The sequence below is a fragment of the Diachasmimorpha longicaudata genome, chromosome 8 (assembly GCF_034640455.1).
Source record: "Diachasmimorpha longicaudata isolate KC_UGA_2023 chromosome 8, iyDiaLong2, whole genome shotgun sequence".
NCBI lineage: Eukaryota > Metazoa > Arthropoda > Insecta > Hymenoptera > Braconidae > Diachasmimorpha > Diachasmimorpha longicaudata.
Window position 1 is genome coordinate 8,041,058 of NC_087232.1, and position 27,544 is coordinate 8,068,601.

A 27,544-nucleotide genomic window follows, 5' to 3' on the forward strand; every position below is an offset into this window, starting at 1 on the left:
TTAAAAATTTTAAAAACTGAGTGGATCTTCACTGGAATTTTCCGACGGATTATAGTGACTTTGATGCCGAACATGTTGATAAAGTGAAAAAATAATTCAACGACATAAGCAGTTGTGAAAGTGTTGGAAAAAAATCGTATAAATTAAATTTTCGTTAAAAAAAACCCAATCATCTCCGGAGGAAAGTAAATGCCATAACTGCCATCGCCAATTACTCAAAAAACAAAATCTACATCGTGAACAACTGGCAAAGTGCGGGAAAAAAATTTGTCTAAACTGAATGTTTATTACAAAAAAAAGTCAGGTATTTCGCGAGGAAAGTAAAAGCTAGCCATCATCACCAATTGCTCCACCTAATCAGTGAAATCAACCGTAAATTCACATGTAAAAAATAGGGAAGAGGATTCCCCTCGCGTGCCCGAAACGCGGAACTGCTCGGAAGACGCATCAAAGTCGCGTGTAATCGTTGTTCATCAGGCGAAATGAGAGAGAAAACTGCGAAACAGAGGTTTATGCCATGAAAAAGAACCCTCCACGAAGGTGACCAGTGATTATTAATGTCCATCCTCCCCCTTCGACGACTTATTTATTTTTTTTTATATTTTTCCACCGGGGCGGGAGGGGAAGAGCACGTTTTCAACTCTTTTCCCTCCCTGGGAACCCGTCAGTATTGCATAGAAAATGGGGAGTATCCGTGTAAACTGAATTGCGCCGACGTTAGCGTGAAATTAAACGTATGGAAAACCGGTTTATAACGCTGCTAAGGTGACTATAGTGCACAGATCCGATCGAATACTTATGTTGAGGTCGAGTTAACCGTAAGAGAGATATATGTGAAATAAAGGAGAATTGACAAAATATCTCGACTTTTCGCGATCAACCAATTCGATTAATTACACTCTGTTCTATGCGAATCTATCGATCGATGAAATCACACAGAAGGGGAAGGATTAGAAAAAAATTAACGACAATTGATAAGTCCATTATTTTGTGTCTCAATCGCCTGTTAAAAATTACGATAGGGTCAGGTAAAATTTTCTAACCGATTCGATGCGAGTTCGGTAATTTTTAATTTTTAATATTTCTCGCGGTGTAAACTGTACCTTGGTATCCGTTTAACAAATATTTCCGGCACTAAATCGATTGCAACGAGAATGGCTATGAGATTAACCAAAATAATTGATTGGATTGATCCTTAAAATGACAGTTTAAAAAATTATCAAGCAGTGACAATTGATTTTTTCTCCCCTAACTCTCTTGAGAGGAGGATAGATATTAAAATAATGGAGATGATCAGCTGAATCGATTATCAAACTGTCAGACGAAAAAACGAATTAGTTCAAATTAAATGATTTTTCTGTCATGATAAGACACATCCGTCGGAATCGGCAAGATCGAGAATAACCAACTTGCGTTGATGAATATTCACTAAACAATCGAACCTTCCTAGAATTGGTACCATGCTTTACGTTTTTTCTTGTTTGTCATTCTTTGAATATCATAAATGAGGCGCATTGACACAATTCTTGAAGAACATAACAATTTCAAACTCGAGGAAATAACCTTTCACTCCTAGTACGATACAACAAGACAGATCATTACACATAATTGATCGTCTACTCTATTTTCTATTTTTTCATCTTCAGCGATATTCTCGGCTTTTCCAGCACTAGTGGGGACTGAAAAAAAATGTGATCAATGCGATACGGGTGACACATCGAAGACATGTATCGGGATAAAATAACTAAAGTTCATCGATAGTCGCAATAATTCCTTGTTCATCGGGTAATAAACGATCAATCGCTAGCCTTATCAGGTCCTTACTGATCCTCTGTTGGCAGTGTCAAAATAAAGGGACAAATCGAGAATACACAATTAAGAAAAAACCAAGAGAGAGAGGAAAGAGGAGGTCGCGCGGTAACTGCAATCCAATTTAAAAGCGGATACAATCCACCGCGAGATCTTCACGATTTCTACACACGAATAAGACAGGTCCACCGAGCGTGAAATCATATGCGGTGTCCAGTCACGGATGGCACCTTCGATTGCCTCCTTCGTATATTTTTTTTTTCTCCCTCTCTCATTCTCCTTTTTCCTGGACGATCTCCGTTCGTTTTACTCGCGGAATGAGGATAAAAATTCATTGGTTCAAAGGTGGCGCGTGAGATGGCGCCACTGGGTGGACCATCTCATCGCTGTGGTTACAGGTGAAGGCGATCGAACGTCCTTCCTATAGTGTTCGATTCCCAGTTATGTCAAGTAAAAGAAAATATGAAATTAAAAATGATTATTCGAGGAGTACATAGAAATTAAGCTCGTTTCCCGTGACGTATTTGTATTTTATCCAAGGGACCAGCGGTCTACCCAAAACCATCCCCCATATTCCACCTGCATGTGGAAATTAAAATTCACAAGCGATTGATAGATTCCTCTCCATCCCTTTACGTAACACCAGCATTGGAGTCACCCAAGTCTAGCTGGAGAACCGGGTTAGAGGAAGATATATATATATATATATTGATGTGAGACAGAGAGCATCCAGAACGTCACGCATTCGTTCTTCTAATCGTTTGGCTACTACGTATATATCTGGATATCCATGGTATATGATACAGTAAATGTACATGAGAAAGAGTGCAGTTAACCACATGAAAAGCATAACGCGAGAATGGATAATTTCTCTTATTTCGTATCCGGAGAGGAGACTCGAATCGATTATTATCCGGTGAATTACACGTGGCGACTATGAAAGTACGATTAAAATGCACTGTGGAAGATGAATTTACTTAATGGCCGGTGGGTTAAGAGTAGAGGTTGGAGGATATGCACGTTATGACGCCTATTGACGGTTTGTAGGCTCCGGCCTGTACTTAAATAACAGCCAACGTCCACTACCGGTACAGTGCCTACTATGACTACCGACGACCTTTGCCCCGATCATTTTTTTTTCTCTGCCTTTATTTTCCAAGTTTTTTATTATTACTATTATTATTATTATTCCGAGTTATTCCACATATATTCTGCGACGCTTCCGTGACTTTAATTTCAAGCAATCGGCGATAAACGTTAACGGACTGCGACGAATTCTGGACGGCACTTGATTTCTTCCTGATGACTCGGATTTACGTATTAATTTTTCCCCCCAGGAGATTTCTACACTCAACCAGTGAGAATTCTCTTCATATCGGTTTAGAAAAATAAACGGAATAGTGAAGACGCAAAAGCGTCGTTGGTTGTACCGCTCATGGCGGTATGCATAAACAAACATTCCGATAACCAAATTGTTGAAACTATTCTACCTCGAGATGTCAAAATAAATAATGAATTTTTTTTATTCCGACCTGATTACAGGACTCGGAGAACGGTCCACTGCTCGATAGATGGAGCATCTGCTCAGGTGAAGAGGAGCCGCTGGTGTTGCAGCAGTTCCTGAGATTTCCAGAGACGCGTCCTTTTGTGCAGCAACTACTGCTTGCTGCCAGTACGACAGTGTCTACAGATGTAATGTCACCAAGTAGACGACCATCACCACCTACTATGCCACTGGCCCATCTGCCGCCATCATTACACTTATTGCACAGTCGTTTGCCACATCCTGGTTCACGGTTACCACCACCATTGCCACCACCACCACCACCACCACCGCCGCCACCACCAGTAACACACTCATCGATGTCGCCATCCGCCCAACAGAAACACTTTTCCCCGTCAACGTCGTCAGCTAATCACAGCGGTGGATCACCACCGAGAACACTTGACTCATCCCACTCTCATCTCGGATCACCACTGAATCGATTGCAGAGTATGCAGCCCTTTGATTTTCGAGAATTGGGTAGTCTTGGTCTCGCTAGTTTTCCACATCTAGCCCCACCACCACTGGAGCAACTTATGCAATCGAGAAAATCACTGAGACACGCGCAAAGTCCACATAGCCCACCGCATCACTCATCAGCATCACAGCTCAGGCCACCGATGCCAGTGGCACCGATCTCCACGACAGCTCTGGCATTTGGTCATCCTTTGGCTGTGGCGGGTTCGTCAGGTGCTCTTCCACCAAATTTTCCTGTAAATTTCTCTCATCCTTCTTTGGGCAAGCTAACGGCAAGCGCCGCAGGTGCTGCGCAACATGATGCTCAAAGTGTTGGGGAAAAGAGCAGTGAATTTGGATCTGAGACTGAAGATGATGACGAAAACTCTGGTAGTGCATTGAACCTCAGTAGGAGGGACTCAAATCTTAAAATGGATAAGCAAAGATTGCGATCGCTGACGGTTCAGCCAGCAACGGCGTCTCTCGGTAGGCCACCAACTCTCCCAGGAAGAAAGTCCCAATCACCAGGAAAACGCAATCAATGGGGGACTACATCAAATCTACCCCCTAACTTGGGTACACCATTTATCAATCCGGCGACAGGAAAGAAACGAGTTCAGTGCAATGTATGTTTAAAGACATTTTGCGATAAGGGGGCCCTGAAAATTCACTTTAGTGCTGTTCACCTGCGTGAAATGCATCAGTGTACGGTGAAGGGTTGTAACACCAAGTTTAGCTCAAGGAGATCAAGAAATCGTCATAGTGCTAATCCAAATCCAAAATTACACTCACCACATTTGCGGCGGAAGATATCCCCGCACGATGGGAGATCATCAATGGCCCACGCACTCGTTTTACCTCAACAAATTGGTCTGCCGGTGCCCGCCAGTGGATTGAATCATCTACCGTTCGGTTCATTTCCACTGCTGACGCCACCGCCCGATCTCCGATCACCAGCCTCTCTCTGTGGATTGGACTTCAAACACCTGGATCTCTCGTCGACGCAGAGCCAAGCCATGTCGTACGAAGAAGCTATTCATCAGAGAATGATCACAACGACTGCCGCCACTACAACTGCGCCCTCGTCAGGACCCTTCACCTTCACCACATCGACGACCCCCAGCACTCTTATCAGGGGCTCATCGAGTACAACGAGTACTGCAGGAGGTAATTCTCCATCATCTCAGACACCCTCAATTATTCTCGAGGGTGAGGAGGACGACGATGATGAAGAAGGGATCGTAATCGTTGGCGATGAAATCGAAGCCCTTCAGGCAGCAGCTGCTAGAAATGAAGAGGAGTCTCAATCAGCTCCTTTCAATCTCGCCAAAAGACCAAAGCTCTCCATCACCGGTGACGTACAGGACGAGGATCTCGTCAGCAATACCGATAGTGTAGATGATACCGACTCTATGGGTACGGTAGAACACCATGTTCCCTCCTTCAATAATATAAACTCTCAGTTGAATAATACTACCACCTTCAACAATCGTGGAGTGAGAAAGAGGAAATCCCAACACCCGACAAGGTGTGCAGTTCCCACAAATGTCCATTCACCAATGACAGACGCGGACTCATCGAATGACGCAGTCTTCCAGGATCAACCCGAAGACATGTCAATGTCGAGACTCGAGCAGCAGAGGAAGAGTTCACCTTCCCCGAGGCACTTGAACTTTAACAATCAATCTCACTCACCATCGCCAGACCTCAAGGAGCGGAGAAACAGTGATCTTGAGAACGGTAGGGATGATCTACAGAATGAACCACGTGATCTCAGTTCAGGGGGCAATAGCGTACGATCAGCAGCGAAAAGGTCGTACTCGCCTGAGCAAATAAAACGCGAGCCATCATCACCGAATGCAACGAATGATGAACGAATTAATAACAGCAGTTCCGCCAATGATATCCGTCGCTCCAGTATTGATGGGCCGTTGATGGCAGGCCTCAAAGAGGAGAAATCCCGACGAGACGAGGAGGAACTAAAGTCCTTTGTGAAGGAGGAACTCTCGGAGGATGATCGTGCCACGGGTGAGACGTCACGTCTACCACCAGAGGACGGCGACTACCCCGATGACGATGAATCAAAGGATCTTAATCATCGCAAACGTCAAGGTGAGCGTCCCGATGTACCCTCCCGTGCCCCGAGCTCGGTCGACAGCTATCCGACCGTTACCGATGAACTATCCCTCGACTCCTCGAATGCTTTGCGTCAACTCGAGTCCTTGTCGCAGGGTCGCATGATGGGTCCATTGACGGCACCAGGGAGGGACAGACAAGCCCCATCGAGGCCTGGCAGAGTCTCTATCAGCCCATCCACCAGTCCAACCATGATCCAGGACAACATCATGGACAACTGCTCACGTGGTTCGCGTTCATCCAGCGGCTCGCCAGCGGCTATGGATACGGACAATAGTCTGATCACGTACGCTAGATATGAGAATGGTGGCTTTGTTAGTACCCAAGAGGTACCACTGGATCGTGAAAATCCACGTCGATGTACAGCTTGCGGCAAGGTCTTCCAGAATCATTTCGGGGTGAAGACGCATTACCAAAATGTCCATCTTAAATTGATGCATCGCTGTAGCGTTGACGGTTGTAACGCTGCTTTTCCATCGAAGAGATCACGTGATAGGCATTCAGCCAATCTAAATCTTCATAGGAAGCTGTTGTCGACGTCTTCGAGTCCACCATTATCGGCAAGTCTCCCATCGAGCTTATCACCGAGGATCGAAGAGTCCCAGTTAAATCCTCTCCTTCACAATGACTTCCTCGCAAGACTCTACGCCGACGCTGGTATTGGCGCACTTGGTGGATATCCCCTGTCATCTGCAGTAGATCTTGCTGCGAGAATACCACCACCACATCTACTTCTACCACCTCATCTCGGTGGTTTCCCTGGCCTCTCATCCTTCGCCAGTCATCTCGCTGGTCTCAACGGTCTCACCCACCAACACTTCAGCCAACTCAATCATCTCAGCAGACTTGGACACGAGGGTCACGAACAGCAGCCAACGTCACCCATGTCAGGTCCAACCTCACCGGTGAGATCACCAAGTCCAAGTGATGAACGTAACGAGCAAGTTAGGTGTAATGTACCCGGATGTGATAGAGTCTTCGGTTCACGGGCAGTACGCGATGCTCATTCGCGCGATCCTCAGGCCCACAGAGATCTATCGACAATATCAACGAGCAGCTCGTGACCGACATCACCGTATCCGCTCGCGATCACACGACGCGGCTACGATTCTTTCCCGTGATTCCAAAAATATTTTCATCCGCTAAATTATTCATCATACGAGAGTTGAGATGTCAAGTATTCGTCTGATGTTTCCATCTTAAAGGGTTAAATTACTGATTAAAATATTGTGCATCATAATAAATGTGCAACTACACGTGAACTTGAACATTCTTCAAACAAATTCCAATGTATATTACACATCTAGTAATGAATTCTCCGTTAATATTTTTGCAAATGATAATTTGACAAATTATATAATTTGCAGTAATATTTGCACATGAGACCATCTTCGAGATGGATAACTTGCAGTCAGACGAATCATCCAGTCACTTCTGGAGCCAATATATAAAGTCCTCAATTTTGACTCGTTTCTAACTTGTAATTGATTTTAAAAATAATCAATGACTGCGACTACAAATAGTCATATTTATCAAATCGACGAAAACGAATATATAAATTGATTAACGATAAAGAAGTCATAAAATTCCGTGAAAATTTCATCATCGTTGTGATTTGCATACGTTAGTGATGGTACTGCTAAAATAATATTTAATCTTTAACTCAGCCCTAGTGAAGCTGTATATATATAATCGATGTATTTGTCGTATAGAATTGTTTTCATTGGTTCATCAATGGAGACTAAAAACTGATAATGATTTTACCGGTAATTTCATTCAAGCCAGAGATGGAGTAGATCGAACAAATAATACGCAATCTGAGAAGTTTTTGGCACTCGACTGTTGGGATTTTTGTAAAGTTATCGTTAAAGCATTCGCAAGGATCGCTGAATAATTAATGGCAGCTAGGTATTTGCAATAACGAAAGTGGAGAAGATAGGAGAGAAAATTCCAGATGTGTCATGAAATCCAAAAAGCGGTGATATCATATAGTGAATTATTAATTGGACAACTGACAGCCCAGTGAGGATTGCAATGACACGCTGGTATCATAGACTTAAAGAAGAAAAAAAAATTTTAATCGAACGAAAGAACATAGATAGATATTATTTATTTGTTTCCTAGGGATCATATTAATGTTAATCTGTCATGGGCGGCCAGTAGCGGGCACTGCCGCGTCAACTTCCTCTTTCACTAACCGCGTAGAAAAATATTTATTTTTTCGATGTTTTTTTTTTCAGGATACATAGATTTCTTCCAAAAAATATTCCAAAGACAAATATTTTTCTACGTGAGTAGTAATACCGAATGAAGGATAAAGATGGAGTTGATATGAATTGTCGTAAACGTCGTGAATAAAATGAAAAACCTCTCGTCGATTGTATGATTAATCGGTCGTAATAAACAGGAAGAGTTATAAAATGATGTGTGCGTATTTAATGGGCACCAAGAGTCGATTGTAATATCGCTGGAAAATAAGCACTTACTGCCTGTTGAATTATATCATTGTAATCGCACCCCCCCCCCTCCCGCTCCGGTTTAAGTGAATAATATGGAAAATTCAAGTATGCCGCCTACGAGACATAAAAAAAAAATTCGCTTTCATCGTTCTCCTGTACCAGTTATCTTCGGTTGTACATACGTTGGCTAATTTTAAAATGAGAGTAGAGGAAGGAAAATGTGTTATCCCTTTTACATAGACCGCAATGAATTTAGACGTGAAAGAAATTTTTCTACGCGCTTATCTTCATTAAAATCATTTTTTTTTTCATTTCATCGAGCCGAATTTTTCATTATCTCAATTTATCAATTATGTCATCTCAATTTTTTGAGGTGAATCGCGTTGAGGGAGTATTATTGTACCCTCGTCATTCGTTAAGGGTCAAATTTACGATTGTAATTATGTATAAATTGAACGCTATATAATGTATATTATAGATCAATTATAAATGAAAATCACTCATCATTATGAAAATAAAAGTAACTATATGGAAATCTCAGTGGTGATTAGTCTTGTACCTTATAATTACAGATTCCTACAGATGAAGTTTTTTTTTTCTGTCGTCGAAGCATTCATCTCTAGTAACTGGATCGCCACCCGACGTTCTCACATTTTTTATTTTTATCGTCTTTTTTTCGTTCCGCTTTGCTTTATTTTCAGGTCATTTTCATTTGTCTTGGCATCGGGTCATCCTGACCCACGTAAAAATGGAAGACTCCACTCGACGGTTTTATACTTGTGTGCTTCCCTGCCACGCCTTCTTTCCTTCCCCCCACCTCCTGTCCTTTGCTCTTTTTCTCTTTCTCTCAAAATCCCAGGATGTGAAATGAGAAACGGTCGGTCGTTTATCAGAAAAATCTTTTCGCGTCTGTTTCTGTTTGGGAGAACGCCTACCAATTCGTCCAAGTGTCCATCCTTTTCGGTTTTACTTGAAGACTATCTCTGAAGAGCCAAAGACTAAAAAGACGTAACTTTGAAATTATCCCAGCGAATGTGCTGATATTTTGGTTTGTGAAGATTTTTTTTTCCAGTTACCATAAAGTTCATCGAAATAATCTTCACAATAATTCCGTGTAACGTTTTATCAAGCCTATTTTGCGCTATTGTAGCATATATTTGTGGATTATTGAAAATTTCATATGCAATAAAAAAATATTCGAGTAACAAATATTTTTCAATGCGGTATTACAGAGAAGGAGATATGCATACACCTCTTCTACAAGTAACTACCACTGTTAGCTTCCCGTTCGTTCACGACAGGTGTAGCGTGGGAGAGAGGAGGTAGAAAGAAAAGATGATTGGAGTGGTAAAGAGAAGTAAAACTAAAACAAGTGGAGAATGAAAGAATGAAAAAGAGACAAGCTGAGAAGGCGGTCGCCAGTTAACGTCTCTTGCCGCCCATCAACCTTACCCTGTCGTTCTGCCCCTCTCCCATGAAGAATGCAAGTGGACATCTCTTCCCATGCCCCGAGAAAACGAAAATATATCTACAGAAGATGTAAAAAAAGTTCCACATCGAGAAACAGAAAAAAAATGCTAAAATTTGCAATCATTTTTTTTTTCATCTATCTATTGAGAAAAAAAATAGCATCAGTTGGTTGAAAATTAGAAGCCCCTTCTAATGACGGCGAGGCGTGTCCAGGTTATAAAGAATACGTGAAGCTATAAAACTACATCACGCATCGGCGGGACACTGTCTCTCTCTCTCTCCTCCGAGAGTTGGATACCACGGTGGCCCCCATCGCACGTACCTGACCCTCTCATGTTGGGATGCAGTCAACGCTCATATTCACATCGCTGCGGATATATGTTGTATTCTCGTATTATACACTCGAGACAGGAAAGACGGGTTATGATTCTCAGTGAGTTCATAAAAATCGAACGGCTGTCACGCGATAAGGGTTAATGGAGCGGAGGCTCACTGTAATTCTGTCCTGGAGCTTGAGCTTTATTGAACTAAGAAAATTTTCAAGTTTTATTGGGGAATCCTCTGGCAACCCCCAATTATCTCCGGAGATTCTGCCAAACTTTTGTTGTAAATTATTTGTTTTTTGTTGAGGGACTGCTGAATGAAAGTAATATATGGTTTGACAGGAGTATTTGGCATTTATTAAATTGGAAAAAAAGTCAACAACATGGTATCGAGACGAGACACTATTTTTAGGGATTTTCGAAAATGGAGAAGATCATTATTAGAATTTATTTTTTTTTGCATCGGGAGCATGTCATTCAGGCGCATAAGAAACAATGCAAGCAAATGTAAATCAGTGCATTGAATTCAAGGGTGCAGTAATGACACAGCACTTCGGAGATAATGAACGGATATAAACGATATAGTTTCGCGTCGACATAATCGGCGGTAATGCTCGAAAAATATCCATGTCCCAAGCGTGAATATCATTTGCTAATATCTCAGTGAGGATAATCATCAAGTCTTCAACGGCAATGCCATCATCTTGCATATGTCACATCCGGTGTGCACCGTATCTGCTATATCTGAGCTATAAAAAGTCGTGCAAAATTGGACAACGCGATTCGATCTAATCACGAAAGATTACTATCAGCCATATCTCACCCTAGCTCTTCTTTCCCATCTCAAACTACACATGTCGAGGGTTTATTGTTGTATACATAGCGCTACCAATTACGCGCACGACCGTCACGGCGATATGCCTATCCGATTATTACGGCGTGTCGGAACACGCCCTCATACATGAGGCCAATCAGTGCAACGGTGTGCTGGACGAAATGGAGGAACAAATGCAGGATTGACATTTCAGAGAATTTTCAACAAAAATGAAAAGGACATCTCTGAGGTTTTCCGGTGGAGACAAAACTTGAAAAATCTCGTATTGTAACTCCCCGAGCAAGAATGTCACGCGATCGTGCGACAGTATAATGTGCAGGTGGGCCAAATCTTGCGATTATTGTTCGTCACAGACCAATTCAAAATTTCAAGGGTAACTTTTGGTCAACTCCATTGACCACGACCAAAGTACAGACACGCAAGGATGCACATCGTTGGACATGAGCTCCACGATGACAGGGCCTCACTGAAACGATGTCCCACCTGTTTTGAAATTTCGTCATTCCACCACAACAAAAATCTCATCTCCAACGCGAGGAAAATAACATTATATTCCCCTCAGACGAGACGAGAGTGTAAAAGGACGAAAAAAAAAATTAGACATTCGTGAAGCCAGGGACCAAGGGGTCGATCGAGATTTCCGGAATCTCTTACAAGTATCGACGGTTGCAACTCACGCGCGTCTATATCAAACGACGTTGAATGAAAGATAAGCATGTACAACGCCTTCTCTCGGGGCTTTATCATCAACGGGGCTTCAGCAAATTGAACCGGTTAATCGTACCAGTGCATCGAAAATCACTCCGGGTTTTTATCCTGTTTCAGATAATATTGTTCCGTGTCCTCCACCGACAAACATGCGCCCGTCTATTTTTTTTATTCCGGCAAATTGCTTGCAATCGAAACCTCCGCCTGCATCTCTGCCATATCGATTTTTTTTCCTTTCATGAATACATCTGTATATTTATCATTTTCTTTATGACTTTTTTTAAATCAAAAACCTTTTCCGATGACATCTCAGCATCATCACCATCATGTTCCAATTTTTATGTATTGAAATTAGAAAAGTACTGGTGCATATACCATCCCCCCTCCCCACTTTTTATAATTCCCCGACAAAATCCAGAGAGAGAGAGAGAGAGAGAGAGAGAGAGAGAGAGAAAACAAGACGAAAAGACAGCTGTGCCCGCCTTCGAGGGTACAACTCGGCAGAGCGAGTGCACAAGTAACAAAACAATTGGCTCTCAGTGTGGTGTATATCGGGAGAGAAGAAAAAGCAGTGGAGGAAAGAGAGAGGGAGAAGGAAAAAAAAGCTAAAACTGAGAAAGCAACAAACTGGCAAAAATAAGAAGAGAGATAAGAAGAGGAGGCCGGCCACTCTTGGGGCCGTAAAAAGTCTCGGGGAATGTCACTGAATGATGGACCGAGGGACCGGCCCCATCGGTAAGTAATTCTTCGGCAATTACATAATTACTCGATGGTTACGAGAGAGAGAGAGAGGTTGAGGGAGTAAAAATCACCTCTCATCGTTGCTCCTGCGGGGAGAGATGAAGCGACGCTCGGGTCGTTACGATATTTACTACTACGTAATGGCTATGCCCCTGCCCCGAAGAAAACTCCGCACGAGCGTCCAGACACTGGACGACGAAGGTTAAAAGAGAGATGGCACATAAAAGGGTAAAAGAAAAATAGGAAAAAAAATTGCGAGGGGGTGAGGGGGAAATAAGTGCAGAGTCGGGAGAACGGGGCCCTGAAGGTCGTCCCGCTGCAGGTGAATCAATGTGTGCAACTACATTATTGTTATGTTCTTTCAGAGTTCAACTTTTACATGGTGGTCGTCCATTCGTATGGGATTTTGTAAATTTTCAACTCTGAGTTTCGTCAGAGTAATAGCTGGAGGAATGCGAGTACAGGTAACACATGAGGATTTTTTTTGGCCGCAGTGTTGTTGCATGCCGAGCGATAATGACAAATATGATTGCATCGGGGTAATGCACGCGATAACTTTTCCACTCGAAGAAAACGTGAAAATTGTGAAAAAATAATTGACGAGATAATGGACAGCAACCAGTGGGTGGAATCAGCTGGTCCGAGTGATATTTTGAGAGACGATGAGGATGAGGATATTTTTATGATCGCCCTACACGGGGGTGCGTTGCGTTGCGCTGATGACCGTGTTGGCATGAGAAAATTTGGAAAAAGGAGCTTATATAATTCATCCCCTGGACAGTCCTGACAATCGATCAACCTATATATATATTTTTTTTTCTCGGTGTCAAGTCTTGACTTTTATCGAGTGAATTATAAAAAAAATTAACAGTCCAACAGTAGATCCCATGGGTCCAGCACTACAAATAAAAAATAGAGCGCAAGAGAAGAAAACGCGAAGAATAAAACGATGCGCCAGTAGGAGGAGTCGAGTATAAGAAAAAGGGGCGAAAAGAATAGAAAGAAAAGAGCCAGAAAAAAAAATGAATGGCAAGATACTTCACCGTGGAATCTTCTAACGATGACTTTTGCACGGTCTGTGAACGAAAGAACGAGAGAGTGCGAGTTGCGGGGCCCCGTGTGTACTGGGGGCCCTCCTCGCAAATATATAGTATATCGTGCAAAAACACCGTACGAACGCACGGCCCCTGCGTGACCTGTGTTTAAGGTAGTTTCGCTTCTCTTCCAACCCCATTCTACACAAGCGCAACCTTTTAATTCTTATTTGCAACCGTCCTCCGATTATTTCCCCGACCGCGTGAGATGACTCCGTAGGTGAAGCGCACGCAAACGTGAGAACCCAAATGTAAAGACTTTTTTGAAAATTTATTTGTCATTGTGAACAAATGGATTATTCTCAATATAATTTTACTGGGTCCGAAATCATTCCACTTGATTCTGAGATACTAGATTCTGTAACTGGGGAGAAAGAAAAATTCTGAAAATATTCCTTTTCGGTGCATTTCATATGTAACACATTTGACCTCAGCTGTAGAAGTAAAATTTTGCAGAAAATCCTTAACTTTTCCCGGTAAATTATTTCTTACCGGATATCTCAACCAAAATTTCCCCTTCCCTCCCAAATCTAAATATCTTCAATTTCTATAGTTGAGTTCCGTGAATTATGCGCATGCCCACGTGCAAAACCGCAGCTCTCAGCGTCTCGGTTACCACCCGAGATCTCTATTCGATAAATACATTCGCGTCTTCACATCTTTTATTTACATTCATATTTTTTCCCTCTGTTGCTTCCAACTGTTGGTAATCGGTCATCGGTAATAAATTTTGAAATAAATTGCCAAGAGAGCGAGCCGCCAGGTTTAAGACGAAATACCCCCCTCCCATCACAACGTGCCGCTCTCAAGAGAACCTCAAAGTAAACAACAATAATAATTATTCGATACGGGCAATAAGTTAGATCCCTCTCCTATTCACTCGACCACGGTCCATCTTAACACCCCGATATATACACGTATTTTTAACGTCTCTTCCTCTCATTCATCATGATGAAAATAAGTGAGATGGAGAATAAACAAAGTAAGAAGTTATACGGGCATGTAATATCTGTAATGGTCGGCACGATGTTGTAGCCGTGGTGGGACTTGTCGGCTGAATCTGAATTAATGGCGACTGAGATTTTCGACGTACGTTAAATGCATTCGCGCGACGAGTGAATTTCATTCCGTGTGGAGGCAAAGAGTTGTATGATGCAGTAGAAACTGGTGGTGATACTCATCACTCACTATTTGCCATTTTTACGCTCCAATGGAAGCATTCAAATGGTTAGATTTTTCGATTATCTAATTTTGCTTAGAAACAAGCACTCACAAATAAGACATTTTTTTGCCAAAACTATGAAATTTCTAATATCTTTTTATAATATATCATGGTCAGTGTTTGTGGAATTAGTTGCCAAAAACTACTCATCTACCCTTACAATGATTATGTGAGGCAAAAATTCGAAACAGGTTTTTTCTTTTTGGAAATCACGAGTCAATTAATCTTCACTCGTCATTGCCAAAAAACGATTATTTATTTTTACGAAATAACGCGGTCGAGCGTGAGACAACACATATGGCGCTATAGTCAATCATAGACTCATTTCCATATGCTGGAGAAGGCATAAGCCATCAAATGACGATAATAACAGTGGAATCCTCACTGATTGTCAGTGGTATCCAACGGACACGCTGGTTCCTCCCGAGGCTAATTAAAAAATTCACTGGGCTGATAGGAATACATTATAAGGGTAAAGATCATTGTGTGTGTGTGTTTGTGTGTGCATGCAAACGATGGACTAACCTTTACACTGGAACGACCGGGTTACAGGAGGACGCGCCCACCAACAGCCGATTTGACACTTCATTATTCGCTGGGACCACTCTGAGAATAACCTGTCATTAAAATGAAATTAGATGGGTTAGTGTAAATTAACGAGTGAGAATTTGTTCATGGGACGGGAGATCGTTAACTTGACGACATTTCCTCTTTTTAATTTCATTTTTTTTTCTTGAAACATTTTGACTTGGTATTTCGGTCATTAGTTGAGGGTGAAATGTTTTTCAAGATTTGAAGTCAAACATGACGTGTAAAAAAACTTGGATAGACAATTTTTCGAAAAGAAAAAAAATGCCCACCTATGCCGGACAATGAAAGATTCTTGAATATTCCTAATTGAATTATAACTAGGCAATTTCAATGAATGAAACATTACCTTGGAAAGCAGGCTACCCCATCTTTATAAATTCAGTTGAAATACAATCGGTAAATCGAACGTGATTTTCACGGGGCATTAAACTCGAAAATGCGTAATACGTGCCTCTATAACGTGTTCGCATCGCCGACCAATGCATAAGAGTAAGCCCGGTGGCCAAAAGCATCATTTCACATTCAGTGAAATCTTGCGAAAAGCGATGAGGGTGGACTGTTTTCATCCTCTCCCAGCCACCATCGCCGTTGTTTCAAACCCAAGTACATACTCGACATATATTGACTCTCGGGAGCCCACGTGCATACATAATGCTCTTGAGAATTTCTCTCACGCGCGTCCAAACACATTCTATGCTCAATGCTCTATGGTAATGCCCACCCCTACCACCACTGTCCGGCTTACCAGGGATAAGTGTCATGATTTTCAACGGTCAACTCTATATTTTCACCATCACAATGTACCAGCTCAAGAGATTCCCTACTTTCCATTTGCCGGAATTTTCTTGGCATGCTAATGTCATTTCGCTCTGTCAAAATACAGGAGAGCGGGAGCAAGAGAAGAAAAAAAAACAAAGAATTGTTCTTGAAAAAGCGCTCAAGTGATCATAAAATTGCCGGCGGATGCTTGGGCCAGTGGTAATTTTTTTATTTTCCGAAAATGAGAGTTTACAGCCTTCCACAAGGGCTCCACGAGAATGCTCCTTTGTCTCTTTATGGTCTGAAAGTCAGTCCAGCATCAACTTACGTTGGGGAATCCAGTGTAGGGACGAGGGAGTTTTGTATTCGTCGGGTTATGACGGGCTTGGGTGGAAGTGAGGACGTGCGAGGACGCCATAATAGGGGAGAGAGGGAGGAAATAGGAGTGAGTGAGACGGGGAACGGGACCGGCCTCGGATGCCCGCGGGATGCCAACTCCAGAAACACCAGACATCCAACAGGAATATAATAATGATAATAATAATAATAATAATAAGTTGTGCCCTCTTTGTCGCTCTACACGAGCCGTAAAAACACTCGCCTTTTTGTTGCACATGTTCCTGCATTCGCGAGAGACAGTCCTTCTGCTGGTCTTTACAAGAAGTTGAAAAAAAAAAGTCATTTTTCCGTCATGACCCACCTACAATTACCCTTTACCTCACTAGTCGTTCGATCTTCTATGTATAAGTACCAAGAATAGGAAAAAAAACGCCCGATGCTTATTCTAAAAAACAAATGAACAAGTACTTTGGTCCTTGGAAGAAAAATTACTCGCACAAACTCAACAGACTTTGTTTGTTCACCGAAAGCTCGAAGACTAGGGAAATTCGTGAAGTTTGAACGATTGAGATCAGCACGTCGATGAATTTACTCTCAATGAAAATTTAAAATAACAGAAGCGATTCTAATCTACTATCACACACGTGTCAGGTTCTTACAGTGTAAAATCGCGTGATACTCGAAGTTTGGGTACTCGATGGAGTACCTCAGACACGACAAGAAACTTCGGTACAACCCTGAGCCGAATTACACTATACATAATCTTACACGTGCTGTTTCATCCGAGTACAATAACTTGTATTTAATGCTATTGGATATTGGTTACATTACCTTGTGGAAGTTGGATGAAGGATATACGGTTGTTTTCACCCGATGAATTGGAAAGACCCATCGCGACCCATTACCAGATTGCTTTTCTCAGTTGATGCACACACCTTTTTTTATATTCCTCAATACTTTTTATGCGTTTGATTTGACTATCGCAAACACTTTGCTATTCACCAGGAAGTCTCTCGCCCAACTTCCCCCCGCCATTCTATTTGCATTGATTGGAGTGAGGGCTTTAGGTTTCATTGGATTTCTCTCGGTTTTTCGATAGCGTTGGTGAGAAAAAAAAGCGGTTCATTGTGGAAGTGATATGGAAATTTTCGATGGGAACTTTTAAAGGAATACTACTTCGTAACAATAAAGATTAGAGAACTATGGAATCAATTTTCAAATTATTATTTCATTGTTCCACGTGAGGATTATTCATGGGGATAACTCGGCCACCCGGCAGAGCAGGATATTTCCTCATTATTAACCGCTGGTTTTCGATTTTCATCGTCAATAAATCGATATAATTCTTTTGAATCTTCCGGCTTAGCCTCGCCCTCTGCAACACAGCCTTTCTCACCCCCTTCGTCATTTCCTTAAAGTTCTCCTCAGCCTCGAGATTTCTTTTCAGTTCCATCTCCCATTTATTGATGTTCATCTCCTTAATTTTCTCATCAAATTCGTAATTTTCCCGCTTCTTTGCCTCAATCTCTCTATCTATAGCATCTATCTTCGACCACCAATCATTCATGGTCTTCTCTATGATCTGTTCCATTGCCGCAATCTCCCGCTCTACATCCTGCACTGTTTTACCATCAGTCAAAAGTCCTAGCTGATTTTTCCTAAGAATCTGTCGCATACGTTTGGTCACTAAGAGGCTGTTGATCTCGTTCAACTCGTAAGTAAGGTCATGCGTCTTCATCTCGAGGATCTTGTGTTCCCACTCCTTGAAAAGAGTTCCTCTATGAAATTTCGTCATCTCCTCCAGAGCTTTCAGCTTCTGATCACCAGCTTTCCGGACATCAGTATTCAGTCTTTTAACAAGATGTGCAGGAATTAATTTTGCATTCAAGGTATCATTTCTCTGGCCCTTAAGATTTATTTCAACCTGGCCCATCTTCAAGACCAACTGGATCTCCATGTCTTTCACTCGTTCTGCCTGAGTTTTCATCATCTCTCTGAGGATATCTTCACAATTAGATATCAGCTCTTTACATTTCCCGATTTTCCCGTTAGTTTCACCCACAATCTTCTCAATGTCGTGCATCTCTATCAGTTTCGACTTGAGCTTCATCTCCAAGTCAATCTGCTGACGTCGAATTTTAACAAGATGCTCCCAATCGTGAGGTCTGATTGACGCTGGGAGATCTTGCGGCGGGGTATCAAGTGCTTCAAGACTCACAAGATAATTTCTACATTCTAGTAGAAGGGGAACTGAAGTATTCTGGCTTGTAATGCACTTGGTGAGCATGAAGATATCTCCTGGTGAGGTATTCCTCAAGAAAACCTTCGGTCGTGTTTTATAATACTTCCTCAAAAGTTCTATGGCCATCTTTCCGAGACCATGGAACTCAGATTTGAATTTTTTGACTCCTTTATCTTTATTGTGTAGAACTTCGTGTTGAGACTTGAGTTTGAGATGCTCTTCCTCAAGGGTCTTGTTTGAGGAAACAAATTTGTCTATCTTTGATTTCTGTTCGGAGATCGTAGCTTGAAGTCGTTTTGTCTCATTAAACGTATTCATTTGATCCAAGGCTTGCAGGTACCATCGGGCTCTTATCAAATCCAGTTGACGGATTGCCGATTCGACCCGCATCCTTGTCAGAGACAGCCCGTGAAGATTCACGTTGAACTTTTCTATTGTCTCTCGAAAAGTCTTGGTAATTTTCGAATACATTGCCTCAAGAAAGCCCTTATATTTCTCCCGTTCTTGTTGTAACTCAATGGTTTGTTGCTCGTATTTATACGCCAATAAAATTTCTTCCTTCGAGTAATCCTCAGGATCCTTCGTCTCCATGAAGTCAGGCTTGGGTATTTCTCTCTTGATAATGTCCTCCCAACGGAATTCGAGAACTCCGTCCATCATCTCGATGAGAGCCCTCCGTCGAAAGTCGTCAGACAGCATGAGAAGCCTCAATCGTTCTTGTTCTTCTATTTGTTTATCCAGTAGTTCTTGCTCAGACGGGGTAATGTAAGGCTTCACAGGGATTTCGTCATCCCTCGCTGTTATAATCGATTCTGGTTTCTCTTTAGAAGACCATTGTGGCTCGGCAGGTATCTCAGGAACCGAAGACCCAAACATCAATCGGAGTTCAGAATCGACAAAACGGATTTGGGAGATTACTTGACTCGCTGACAACATGACGCGTTCTTTAAGCATAAACGCCTCATTGAACAATTTGTTGAAATAATTTTTCAGGGTTTGAGAATCAGTAATCAAACCGGTGGTCATCTGATAGAGTTGGCGGAAAGTGTAATGGTTAAATTGACAATATTCACCGGAAGGCTCTACGAATCTGAAAGTTGTCAGCCCTGTCGAAAGGAGAAAAAAATATCAGGATGGAAATTATGTTTAAAGGGGCCACAAGCTCACCTGCAGCCGCCCGAACCTCTTCGATCTTGTCTTTTACAGCTATTTCATCTTCATCTTCAAAAAAGTTCCCCACAATTGTCTCTTCGCTTCCAACGATAGGGGAGTAGCGCTTTTTCAATAAACTGTACGCACTGGGCTCTGTATCAATACTGTGACAATTGTCGTCAAGATCGAAGGAACATTGTAGCCAACGAGTCATCTCCTTCTCCTGAGGGTCAGGTGAAGAACTAGGAAAATTCATTACTTCAATGTTTTCGAAGATGCCAAATATTGACTGTTGTCTGACATCTTCCACTTCCCAGAAGGTCTTCCTTATCCATTTGGAAACTTTTTCAATCTGAGCACACTGGAACTCCAATTCAAGTCGTCGATCTTCTCTCTCCTCTTTAGCACTCTTGATCTTCTGCTCCCTCTCGATCATATCAAGATCGAAGGCGGAAATTGGAAGTCTCTGCGGCGACGGAAGCTTCTGGTTCTCATCTAACAACTTCGATACTTGAATTTTCAGTTTATCGAAGTCATTCATGATAGATGATCTGAGTTCTTCAGACTGCTCCTCCTCCCTTATTTCCTGCTGCCTTGCCATCCAATCACCCCAAGTCTTGACTCCGCTTTCCACTGGTGGAATTTTTTCACAGCTACGGGAAAGCATTTGGATAATATCAGGATTGAGTTCCAAATACTCTTTCGAGATATTTTTCTTCACTTCTATATCATCTATTTGATATTTTTCAAAATGAACTGCTAATTCCAATGGATCCTTCATTCTTTTCATTAGGTTGAGACCGAGAAGAGATCCATCATTGCCGAGAGAGACCACATAATCACCTTCCGCTATCAAAATAGCTGTGGATACTCCGAAATTCACTCTATGATGGGAATTTATATACGTCAACCATTCTAAACTCTTGAAATTTTTCACAACGCCAATGATTCCATCAAATCCGTAACTTATCATCCAATGTTTATTCAAGTAAATTTTCATTCCTCGTATTTTATGAGGGGATTGCCCCACATTCGTCAGACAAATCTGATCATTTTGAATTTTAAAAATGTGAAGATTTCGGGATGAGAAGGGCGAAGCTACCATCGTCATAGCTTCAAGTCCGTAATGAAAATTATCGTATAGAGTGGGCAGTTTCAGAACACTCACGATGTCTCCAATCATCTTCTCGGACGCTAGAAGTTTATAGATGATCAGGTAGTTAGCTGCTTTTGCTTTTTTGAAGGGCAGAATCAGCATAAGAATCATAAGTTCGCTATTTTTGTTAAACATCATAATGTCTAGCGGCCTATGATCTACTTCTATTTTCCGAACTGCAGAAGATGAGCTTTCGATTGATTCAATGCAGTAAAATAAACCGTATTTTTTCCTGCCAGCGATGAGATACCTAAAAAATTACTATGTAGTAATTATTTGTGGAATTCATCTAAGCAGTCGGCACGAGAAATACAGACCTACAACACTGGGAAAATTTCAATAGATCCATTTGAAGTTTTTCAAATTGATGTTTGGATAATACTCGAGGATTTGTGTAGTCATGTAGTGTCACTGAACAAATTTCTCCGGTGGATGTGGAAATTAAAATTATAGGATATTCCACATGCGAGGCAATATTCACAATATCTCCTTCCACCGGCAACTGTAGCCTCCCTACTTCTTCCCCACTTTGGGACTCCATTACCACAAGATTTTTCACATCATCCACAGCTGCCACATGATATCCCCACGGATAGATAACCTCCAAAAACTTGAAACCGCTCCCATAATCAAAGATCTTATCAATTTTGGGATAAGTCGCTCCCATTGCTAAGGTCATCTCCATGACATCGCCTTGACCAGTGAAGAATATCAATCTATCGTTCTTGAAAACATTAGTGGAAAAGATGTACGGCTTCAGCAAAGTCTTGATATACCATTGCCTCCGCCAGACATCGTCTTTCTTCTTGTAAAATCTCATTTGACAGAACGTTGTTTTCAACAGAATTCCATCACTGAACCAGCACAGAACAGGAACTTCATAGTCGAGACAAGTAGCACACCTCTGGGATAGAATAATCCGTTTAGGTTCTTTCCAGCTCTTGTCACAGAGGTAAACGTGCCCAGAGTTGTCTACAATTGCCAGAGTGGGATTTGACGCGACTGGAGACCATTCAATGTCTACTGGAGTTACTTTTTTTGGAAGCGTGACTTCTTCAACGAGAGAAGAAATAGAATTTAGAACGATCTGCCAGATGAGGAGCTTCCCAGAGTCTCTCCCAAGTTGTGCGATCAATCCGGATTTACCTTGGGAGACCTTGATCACCTGTCCTTGAAGATCCTGAATGGAAGTCGATACAAAGTACAGCTGCGATCCAGACCTCCAATTCCAGAGAATCAAATTATAATGGGGAGATGAAGCCAATGACACCAAAAAATCCGGAGGGGCGAAGGCAATCGCCAGGTAGGCACTTTCGCTCACTCCCCTGCATTCAGAGATGACATTCATACTGGGGTACATGAAAATAAAAATCCTCGGATTGGGGCAGCTTTCGGAGAAGGCTATAAGATGGAGTTGAGGATACGAAGTGATAGTGAAGACTCCATCGATGGATTCAGGGCATCTCCACAAAGCCTGAAGCTTCTTACTCACATGTAAGAAAACCAGATGACAACCACCAGACGGCCATACTATAACATCTTTGTCGATCCAACAAACGTGATCTATTTTTCCTCCGCGATTCCAGGCAGATCTCCACTCCAGTTGCATAACCATTGCTGTCTCCAAATACTCGTCCACTTTCGACAGACAAACAGAGCCCAGGGAAATGGAAAAATGTTTTTCTCTTCAGCCTTCAAACTGGATAGCATGAATGAATAGTATCACCAATCGTCCCGGCAATTGCCGTAAAAACAAAAGGCGATTAGTAGATGTACATATATCAGTCTCTCTCATGCGTGCCTCCAAAGGACCCCCAATAGTGTGGCATGATGAGGTCAAGCAGCAGGGAGTAGTTCCACGTAGTGAAGAGACGACGATCAAAGACGTTGTTATCTCTGGCGAACTGGCGATATATCCACAGACCCTGGATTTATACCCCATCCATTGCTCTTCCTCAATTCAAAGACCCGATAAAGGTTGGATCATTGAGGAAACAAGCATAGGGGGCGCCCTATTAAATTGATATCACGCTGAGAGATGAATATTTGCATAGGTTAACGCGTTATCCAATAGCCAATCACATTTCAATTGATTCTCAAAATGAATTGAGCCATTTCCACTCGTTTAACCTCCACTATCGATAAGTCCCGAGTTTTATTGGACTTTGTATTTTTCTTTATGAGTCTTGGCATTGTCCAGTACTTGGGGCCTTACACAGAGTGTGGGAAAAACGTCTCTCTTTACCTTTATAACGTTCCGAGTAGCATTTAATCAGTGCCCAGGAGAGGCTGTATGTATGGTACCCCCCTCGCGATACAGAAGGTATATGGTTCGGTTAGTTTTTGCCCGGTTCGTTGAAAATTGGCGCCAAATTAGTGAGGAGGACGAGGCCCTTATTTACCCCTCTCTCTCTCTCTCTCTCTCTCTCTCTCTCTGCCTCTCCTTTACATCAGAACTCTCTACCGTGGAAACTACTCTTTTCTCCACATATCCTATACTCCGCCTTGGGCTGCGTGACGCGAGACATTAAAAGTAACCTCTGGGGCTCTCACGTGGCATCAACCCCTCCCTCTTCGACTCTCATACCGTCAATTCGTACTGTATTTATCTGGACCCCCAACATATACGCTTTCACCGACTTTAAACGCATTGAAAATGTCCACGAGAGTGTTATTTTCCTTTTTCATTCTCTTTCGACTCATTCAATTCTCCCTATATTTCTCGGACTGAGCGTCAAATAATCCAGTCTAACTAACCTAGTATATTATCAACTCGTGTAAGTTTCTAGGATATTTGAATTTTTTACACCATATGCAATTACCCCCAACTCTTCCATTCAAAAGCAAAATATAGAAATTAAGACGAGTGTGACACTTTGAAATGTCCATATAACTACTGGCTCGCCAGCAGCTAGAGCACAAAAAAAAATAGCGGTTGTATATCCCAAAACTACGGGTTAGAAAGTCCTCCACATTTGGCCAATTTTCTTCCCTCACATTTTTGATTTATTTTTTATTTTTTGTGAAATAGTTCCTGGCACGGCAGCTGTATTTTTTACTCTTACCGAAAAAAGCCCGGCGCTTGGGTTGCATGTGTCGTGAATTGCCTCCACGGGAGATTATAGATGCGTCTCGGGCGATCACAGACAAAACGTTTATATCGGTTAAACGCCAAATTACTCTGTGCCTCTCCTCATCCCTCGAAAGAAAGGTTGTAAAAAATAATCACACGCTGTACACACGATTAGAGTTTCTACCGCTCTCTCTCCCTCTCTTACCTGGACTCCCGGTAATATATTGTTAAGTTCTCAAATGAACCTAGTACCGCGCACAGGTGTCTTTATCGTATTTCTCCGGACGACGAGCTAAAAAACGCGAAAAAAAATTCTTGTCCATCTACTCCCATATTACACAGCTGAAATAATTGCTTCGAATCGGGGAACACGGAGAGAAATATTCAGTAAAAATTATGGAACGCTCCGAAAAAAAAAAAAGCCCGGAGAGTTCTGTAAAATTTTCTTTAACCAAATTTCGCTGCGGGATTACAGAAACGAACTGTAATTTTAATCCGTGAAAAGGATATCAGCTAGTTACGTCGAAGCTTATATGGTTAAAGTATATTAGAATGAATTTTGCTCTTCTCTCGCCCGCGGCCAGTTCTCATTGGTCTTTCTCATAATTTCAGCTAACAATGAGGAGCAATATTAAAATAGCGATCATCATGTGAACCTCCCCTCAGCTTGGAAAATATTCCACTGATTTTATTCGTCTCTCGGGCTTGTTTCCCTTTTTTATTCGTGTTGAATACTGAAATGTCTAATGACGGAGAGGACCACACAGAGGTACCGGGGGATATCTTCTGTAAGATTGCATGCGGGGTCAATTAGAGATCACCTAGGATGTCCTCGGGCAGTGGAGAATATAAGATGCAACATTTATTGACATGAGAGGGGACAATAAATTCCTTAAATTCCATAATGAACAAAAAAAAATACTAGAGTAAATTCGAGCCCTATAATTTTCAATAAAATGACAGAACGAGACAATAAAGAGATTGCAAAACCTCCACGAAAAAATAAAATAAAATAATGTAATTTGGTTTATCATTAATACGCGACTGAAAATCCATTAATAACGCTTTAATGAGGACTAGTGGTCCAAGCCACCCTCTTTACAATACCCGTCTCGTCGGATACACATACGATGTGCGCTTGGCCCCCGAGTTGGGCCAAGTGCACGGGCTACTAAATCTATCTCCACAACATATCCCATACAGAGTTTCATGACGTGTGCTGATTATTATCCGAACGGAATAAAATATCCGCAATAGCATGAGTAATGAATAATAAATTAAAGTGGGAGTCCAAAAGTTGTATTGTTCGATCACCTGGAAAACACCTGAGTTGATTAACCTCCACATTCACTCGAAAATCCAATGACTGCTGATAAATAACGAGTGTTAAAAATGGCCACAAACTCGTCAGGAAAATTATCAGCCATCGTAAATTTTTCCTAAACCTGAAAACTACTATTCGTGATTTCAAGGGAGAAAATAGGTGGAAAGGTGCAGAGGTTTTAGCGGTCGCGCGCGTCCACATATTCACCAGTGGACTATAATTAAATGAGAACCTCTGGATATACGAAACGCAGGAACGCCCACGCCATGCATCAAGACCATGACGTAGATAGGTAACGCTGGCTGCAGATGGAAAGAAGATGGTCCTCAGAGATATAACCCGAGAGCCCCCTCATACCCCCTTTGCCTCTCATCATCCTGACTCCCTCCTCACCACTCTCCTGTATAGCTTTCAAGCGGTGGTATAGGGTCAGCTATCTTGCGCGACCCATCTCCGCCTATCCAATCACACACTGCACCCCGCGTATGGCACGCAAGCGATAATACACGTTGTCCCAATTATCCTCCAACACGACAGGGGCCTCACACCACTACAACTTCTGGCCCGTGAGAGTATTTTCAGCTCCTCCCCGTTTCTCGCTTCGGTTTTTTCTGTATAATCCACCACTGGTACGGATAGTCCTCCCCTCGATGGAGTCAGTGTGAGAGGCTATATTCATCATTGGTGCTTGGGGGGGAATTATTTTTTTCTTTAATAGAGCTACAAATGGTTGATGTCAATGATTATCGAATAGCCAAGGACAGCCCTACTTGAGATGACACACCGAGCAAAAAATAGTTTTTTTCCTAATAAGCATACATTTATCACACGTGTGCAAGGAGAAAAATATTGGGGAGTGATAAACTTCTATAGTTTTCCGAAAACATCACTGTTAGTTCATCATTTTGTGCGAGAAATTTCGTGAATATTTCCATAGAAAATTGTGAGAAAAACGTAATTCTTTGTAATGATAAAAGGAATGGAATTAAAAAAAAAATTTGCATAATATCAATGATTCACTACTTGCTCCCTCTTGCCCCCTATCATGACTGTGGCACCCCGTGTCATGCATCTATAATAAAATATTTGCTTTGTTAATGGACATAATGGTTGATGGTAATGAACCTGCTAAAATGAAAAAGCTCGGTAAATCCGACGTTTCAACCAATAAAATTCGTCCAACTATAGATATCATTGCAATTGGAGATGACCAATTCGATTTGCTCACATTGCGTTTAAAGTTTCCACCGGTGAAACACGTCTGTCGCAACAGTCAGCCAATTATTGAGACTCGCCATGGTGGATAACCACGCCTCTGTCCTCGTCCACCGCCAATCAGCAGTGTCCCCCGCTGTGCTAACGACATTCCCGTTTTCAACAGAGGCAAGTACTCTCTGTCTTTCTCTTTTCGACTCGTGTCGCCCTTGGCTGGAGACTCCCGGCAGCTCCACCCGCTAGTCATTGGGGGAATCGTGGGCGGAACGACGAAATTATTCTACGTCTTGTCAATGTATTTTTCTTCACTTGTCTCAGCTCATTTGATAAATTCATATGATCGATTTTTTTTGCCTCCCTTCAACCGAGTTGAAATATCTCACCGGTCAAGTTACCGGGGATGATTTTTCTCTGTGAAAATCTTTATCACGGTTGACATTTTATGACAGTGCGCGAGACTGGTGACAAAATTCTCGACGAATCAGCGTAGTCCGGAGGACAGAGGCAATAAAAGCTCGGGAAGGGCGCAAGCGCCTACAGGAGACTCCACTGGACATCCGCGACACATCGATCGCGTGGCTAGCTCTCCTCTCTTTCTCCTCGTCTTCTCTGGAGCAGCCAGGATCTTCCTCGTAACCCCAGCGAGCCAGCTCAACGCAAAAAGGAGGCAAATGGAAAAATTCTCAAAATATTTCAAGGTGATGGCCATTTAATTGTAAAAAACATTGTCGATCCAACTAATGGTACGATAAAATATTTCAAACAACAAATTCAAGATATTATTTAGTGTCATCGAATTTGGTAGCAGTAAAGATCCACATGAGGAAAAAAAAGCCTGTCCTCTCAAAGTACCCAGGCAATTTTGCCGTGAAAGCATCGCAGTATATTCTCACGGGT

At 42.1% G+C, this 27,544-nt stretch overlaps 2 protein-coding genes across 4 annotated transcripts in view; one reads left to right on the plus strand and one right to left on the minus strand.

Moving 5' to 3' along the window:
* Window positions 1–8,963, plus strand: part of LOC135165650 (zinc finger protein basonuclin-2-like) — a 112,491-nt gene extending 103,528 nt beyond the window's left edge. Inside the window, exons 5-6 of one of the 3 annotated variants that reach the window (XM_064127133.1) lie at window positions 3,352–5,920; window positions 6,040–6,361. In XM_064127133.1, coding sequence (XP_063983203.1) covers window positions 3,352–5,920; window positions 6,040–6,221 — 2,751 coding nt within the window. In that variant the 3' untranslated portion in view covers window positions 6,222–6,361. Of the gene's footprint in view, window positions 1–3,351 lie in introns of all 3 variants that reach the window. The other 2 variants (XM_064127132.1, XM_064127130.1) reach the window with 2 other exon arrangements.
* An 8,456-nt stretch (window positions 8,964–17,419) lies between these two features.
* Window positions 17,420–21,753, minus strand: LOC135165651 (cilia- and flagella-associated protein 43-like). The gene is made up of 3 exons (XM_064127134.1): window positions 21,353–21,753; window positions 19,895–21,285; window positions 17,420–19,833 (listed from the first exon to the last, which is right to left on the minus strand). Exons 1-3 carry the CDS (start codon window positions 21,718–21,720, stop codon window positions 17,714–17,716), a joined length of 3,879 nt encoding a protein of 1,292 aa, XP_063983204.1. The 5' UTR covers window positions 21,721–21,753; the 3' UTR covers window positions 17,420–17,713.
* Window positions 21,754–27,544: the final 5,791 nt, after the last annotated feature.